Source organism: Aquarana catesbeiana, linkage group LG09, assembly GCF_042186555.1.
Source record: "Aquarana catesbeiana isolate 2022-GZ linkage group LG09, ASM4218655v1, whole genome shotgun sequence".
Taxonomy (NCBI): domain Eukaryota; kingdom Metazoa; phylum Chordata; class Amphibia; order Anura; family Ranidae; genus Aquarana; species Aquarana catesbeiana.
The window spans coordinates 322,519,460-322,525,459 of NC_133332.1; the positions used below are offsets into that span (position 1 = coordinate 322,519,460).

Here is a 6,000-nt window from a genome sequence, read left to right on the forward strand (position 1 = left end):
CACTCCGTGCAACCTTTCCAACAATCCACTCCCACTCTCTGATCACCACCTTATTAGTTTTGCTCTCTCCTTGTCTTCCACCTCTTCTCCCTCCAACCACCTAACAATTACCCGTAGAAACCTTCGCCACCTCAACCCTTCTCTTCTCTACTCTGCTACTGATCACCTCTATGACAAAATCTCACCTCTGTCCTGCCCCAACCTAGCTACTTTCATCTACAACAACTCACTGTCTTCCTCCCTAGACAAGCTGGCCCCCCTCACTACACGCAGAATTAGGCCCCGACTGCTACAACCCTGGCAAACAGACGACACCAGAAGTCTCAGAAAACGTAGCCGCGCTCTTGAGCGCCTGTGGCATAAGACTAAGACTCTACCCACCAACTCACTCACTGCCCAGGAGATCTCTTCTCTACCTTCTACACTCTACTCTGTCCTCCACCCACCAACCAACTCACTCACTGCCCAGGAGATTGCCAATCACTTCAAAACTAAGATTGATACAATTCATGAGGAGATCACCAATGCGCAAAAACCTCCCCCATGCAACACCCCATGTCCACAGATACAATCATTACTTCCTTCATTCAACCCTGTTACTATTACTGAGGTTGCTAAACTTTTATCTAGCACCCATCTAACCACCTGCTCCCTGGATCCTGTTCCCTCGCAAATGCTACGCTCACCCTCTGACTCCATTCTACACTCTCTAACTCACATTTTCAACCTCTCCCTCTCTTGTGGCATCTTCCCAAACTCTCTAAAACATGCGCTAGTCACCCCCATACTAAAAAAGCCTTCACTGGATCCCACCAATCTCAAGAACTTACGTCCCATCTCCTTACACTCCTTCTCCTCCAAACTTCTTGAAAGACTGGTCTACAACCGACTAAGCGACCATCTGACCATGAATAAACTTCTTGATCCCCTTCAGTCCGGTTTTCGCCCTCAACACTCCACGGAAACTGCTCTCCTTAAACTCTCAAATGATCTACTAATGGCTAAAGCCAATGGACACTATTCCGTACTACTTCTTCTGGATCTCTCTGCTGCCTTTGACACAGTGGACCACCCCCTCCTCCTCAAAAAACTCCACTCCTTTGGTCTCCGTGACTGCACTCTTCGCTGGTTCTCATCCTACCTATCACACCGCTCCTTCAGTGTCACTTACAACTCTACTTCCTCCTCTCCTCTTCCTTTTTCCGTTGGGGTCCCCCAAGGTTCTGTTCTTGGACCTCTCCTTTTCTCAATCTACACCACCTCCTTGGGTCAGTTGATTGCCTCCCATGGCTTTTAATATCATCTCTACGCTGATGACACCCAAATCTATCTCTCCACCCCCCAGCTCTCTCAATCTGTCTCCTCACGCATTACCAACTTACTAGCAGACATATCAGCCTGGATGTCACATCACTTCCTCAAACTCAACCTATCCAAAACCGAGCTCATGATATTTCCTCCCTCAGGTGCCACTTCCCCTGATTTCCCTGTCAATATCAACGGCTCAACTATCAACCCATCCCCCCACGCCAAGGTCCTAGGTGTAATCCTGGACTCTGAACTAACCTTTCCACCCCACATTCTATCACTATCCAAAGCTTGCCGCCTCAATCTCCGCAACATCTCCAAGATACGCCCCTTCCTAACCAATGTCACCACAAAGCTTCTAATCCACTCCCTGGTCATCTCCCGCCTCGACTACTGCAACTCCCTCCTTATAGGTTTACCTCTAAATAGGCTCCTCCCCACTTCAGTCCATCATGAACGCTGCGGCCAGGCTCATCCACCACACAAACCGCTCAGCGTCTGCTACACCCCTCTGCCAATCCCTCCATTGGCTGCCACTCAGTCACCGAATTAAATTCAAGATACTAACTATAACTTACAAAGCCATACACAACCTGGCCCCTAGCTACATCTCTAACCTAGTCACAAAATACCAACCTAATCGTTCTCTTCGCTCCTCCCAAGACCTCCTGCTCTCAAACTCCCTTGTCACCTCATCCCATGCTCGCCTTCAGGACTTCTCCAGAGCCTCCCCCATCCTCTGGAATGCTCTACCCCAATCCGTCCGATTTTCTCCTACTTTATCCACTTTCAGACGATCCCTGAAAACTCATCTCTTCAGAGAAGCCTATCTGGCCCCCACCTAACAACTGTACATTTATCTTCTCAATCAGCACATCCCCTACAGTTATTACCTCTTGTATCTCTTGACCTCCCCTCTTAGATTGTAAGCTCTAAGGAGCAGGGCCCTCTGATTCCTACTGTATCAAATTGTATTGTATTTGTACTGTTTACCCTCAAGTTGTAAAGCGCTACGTAAACTGTTGGTGCTATATAAATACTGTATAATAATAATAATAATAATAATAATAATAATAATAATAATAATTGATCCCACAGCCCCCTATCCCCCCTCTTAGAGGAGACTCGCCTGTACAGGTATACACAGATATTGATCCCACAGCCCCCTATCCCCCCTCTTAGAGGAGACTCGCCTGTACAGGTATACACAGATATTGATCCCACAGTCCCCCATCACCCCTCTTAGTGGGGACTCGCCTGTACAGGTATACACAGATATTGATCCCACAGTCCCCCATCCCCCCCTTGGTGGAGACTCACCTGTACAGGTATACACAGATATTGATCCCACAGTCCCCCATCCCCCCTCTTAGTGGGGACTCGCCTGTATAGGTATACACAGATATTGATCCCACAGTCCCCCATCCCCCCCTTGGTGGAGACTCACCTGTACAGGTATACACAGATATTGATCCCACAGTCTCCCATCCCCCCTTGGTGGAGACTCACCTGTACAGGTATACACAGATATTGATCCCACAGTCCCCCATCCCCCCCTTGGTGGAGACTCACCTGTACAGGTATACACAGATATTGATCCCACAGTCTCCCATCCCCCCTTGGTGGAGACTCACCTGTACAGGTATACACAGATATTGATCCCACAGTCCCCCATCCCCCCCTTGGTGGAGACTCACCTGTACAGGTATACACAGATATTGATCCCACAGTCTCCCATCCCCCCTTGGTGGAGACTCACCTGTACAGGTATACACAGATATTGATCCCACAGTCCCCCATCCCCCCCTTGGTGGAGACTCACCTGTACAGGTATACACAGATATTGATCCCACAGTCCCCCATCCCCCCCTTGGTGGAGACTCACCTGTACAGGTATACACAGATATTGATCCCACAGTCTCTCATCCCCCTTGGTGGAGACTCACCTGTACAGGTATACACAGATATTGATCCCACAGTCCCCCATCCCCCTTGGTGGAGACTCACCTGTACAGGTATACACAGATATTGATCCCACAGTCCCCCATCCCCCTCTTAGTGGAGACTCACCTGTACAGGTATACACAGATATTGATCCCACAGTCCCCCATCCCCCCTCTTGGTGAAGACTCACCTGTACAGGTATACACAGATATTGATCCCACAGTCCCCCATCCCCCCGTCTTAGAGGAGACTCGCCTGTACAGGTAAACACAGATATTGATCCCACAGTCCCCCATCCCCTTTGGTGGAGACTCACCTGTACAGGTATACACAGATATTGATCCCACAGTCCCCCATCCCCCCTCTTAGTGGAGACTCACCTGTACAGGTATACACAGATATTGATCCCACAGTCCCCCATCCCCCCTCTTAGTGGAGAATCACCTGTACAGGTATACACAGATATTGATTCCAGTGTCCCCCATCCCCCCTCTTAGTGGAGACTCACCTGTACAGGTATACACAGATATTGATCCCACAGTCCCCCATCCCCCCTCTTAGTGGAGAATCACCTGTACAGGTATACACAGATATTGATTCCAGTGTCCCCCATCCCCCCTCTTAGTGGAGACTCACCTGTACAGGTATACACAGATATTGATCCCACAGTCCCCCCCCCCCCCCCCTCCCCCGGTGGAGACTCGCCTGTACAGGTATACACAGATATTGATCCCACAGTCCCCCATCCCCCCTTGGTGGAGACTCATCTGTACAGGTTTACACAGATATTAATCCCACAGTCCCCCATCCCCCCTTGGTGGAGACTCACCTGTACAGGTATACACAGATATTGATCCCACAGTCCCCCATCCCCCCTCTTAGTGGAGACTCACCTGTACAGGTATACACAGATATTGATCCCACAGTCCCCCATCCCCCCTCTTAGTGGAGACTCGCCTGTACAGGTATACACAGATATTGATCCCACAGTCCCCCATCCCCCCTCTTAGTGGAGACTCGCCTGTACAGGTATACACAGATATTGATCCCACAGTCCCCCATCCCCCCTTGGTGGAGACTCACCTGTACAGGTATACACAGATATTGATCCCACAGTCCCCCATCCCCCCCCCCCCCCTTGGTGGAGACTCACCTGTACAGGTATACACAGATATTGATCCCACAGTCCCCCATCCCCCCGTCTTAGAGGAGACTCACCTGTACAGGTATACATAGATATTGATCCCACAGTCCCCCATCCCCCCCCCCCCTTGGTGGAGACTCACCTGTACAGGTAAACACAGATATTGATCCCACAGTCCCCCATCCCCCCCTTGGTGGAGACTCACCTGTACAGGTATACACAGATATTGATCCCACAGTCCCCCATCCCCCCGTCTTAGAGGAGACTCACCTGTACAGGTATACACAGATATTGATCCCACAGTCCCCCATCCCCCCTTGGTGGAGACTCACCTGTACAGGTATACACAGCAGGAGGGAGAGCAGATTCATGATGGAGAGGCCTGGCATGATCTGATACTCCAGCACCATGGTGGGGTGGTAGGTGGTGATGTCATCCATGGTCATGTTGTGGTGGGGCATCATGTGATCACTGTCCATGAACATCATGTAGATCATTAATCCCATCACAGGAATACAGAAAATTAAACTGATCAGAAACGATTGCTTCCACCTAAAACACAGAGAAGGGCAATCATGTTATTGCGCTTTTACTGTAGAGACAGCTGCAGTCTGCCTTTACAATGTATTCAGGCAGGAACCCTGAGCGACCAATCAGAATGAACCTTTCTGTGACCTCCTGTAAATGAAAACTTACTAGGATGTAATGTATGGGAAGAACTGACTGAACACAGGAGGTGCTCAGAACTAACGCGTTTCATTTTATACTCCGACAGGGAGGATTGTAAACATAACACTGAGTAGGGGTGGGGCACCGGTCGGGGCTGAGAGAGAGGAGAGAGAAAGATGAGGGATGAGAGAGAGAGGAGGAGGAGAAAGGACCCCGCATGTCATGTGACTAGAAGACCACCCACTGCCAGAGAACAGAGGAGGAGAAAGGACCCCCCGTGTCATGTGACTAGAAGACCACCCACTGCCAGAGAACAGAGGAGGGGAAAGGACCCCCCATGTCATGTGACTAGAAGACCACCCACTGCCAGAGAACAGAGGAGGGGAAAGGACCCCACGTCATGTGACTAGAAGACCACCCACTGCCAGAAAACAGAGGAGGAGAAAGGACCCCGAGTGTCATGTGACTAGAAGACCACCCACCGCCAGAGAACAGAGGGGAAAGGACCCCACATGTCATGTGACTAGAAGACCACCCACCACCAGAGAACAGAGGAAGGGAAAGGACCCCACATGTCATGTGACTAGAAGACCACCCACCACCAGAGAACAGAGGAGGGGAAAGGACCCCGAGTGTCATGTGACTAGAAGACCACCCACCGCCAGAGAACAGAGGAGAAAGGACCCCACATGTCATGTGACTAGAAGACCACCCACCGCCAGAGAACAGAGGAGGAGAAAGGACCCCACATGTCATGTGACTAGAAGACCACCCACTGCCAGAGAACAGAGGAGGGGAAAGGACCCCACGTGTCATGTGACTAGAAGACCACCCACTGCCAGAGAACAGAGGAGAAAGGATCCCACATGTCATGTGACTAGAAGACCACCCACCACCAGAGAACAGAGGAAGGGAAAGGACCCCACATGTCATGT

At 50.5% G+C, this 6,000-nt stretch overlaps 1 protein-coding gene across 1 annotated transcript in view; it reads right to left on the bottom strand.

Annotated features, from left to right (window-relative positions):
• ATP7A (ATPase copper transporting alpha) overlaps positions 1-6,000 on the bottom strand; it is a gene marked incomplete at its 5' end in the record, with an annotated part of 82,754 nt that overhangs the window by 41,817 nt on the left and 34,937 nt on the right. Inside the window, 1 exon segment of the mRNA XM_073600828.1 lies at positions 4,729-4,948. Within this exon segment, the coding sequence (XP_073456929.1) occupies positions 4,729-4,948 (220 nt within the window).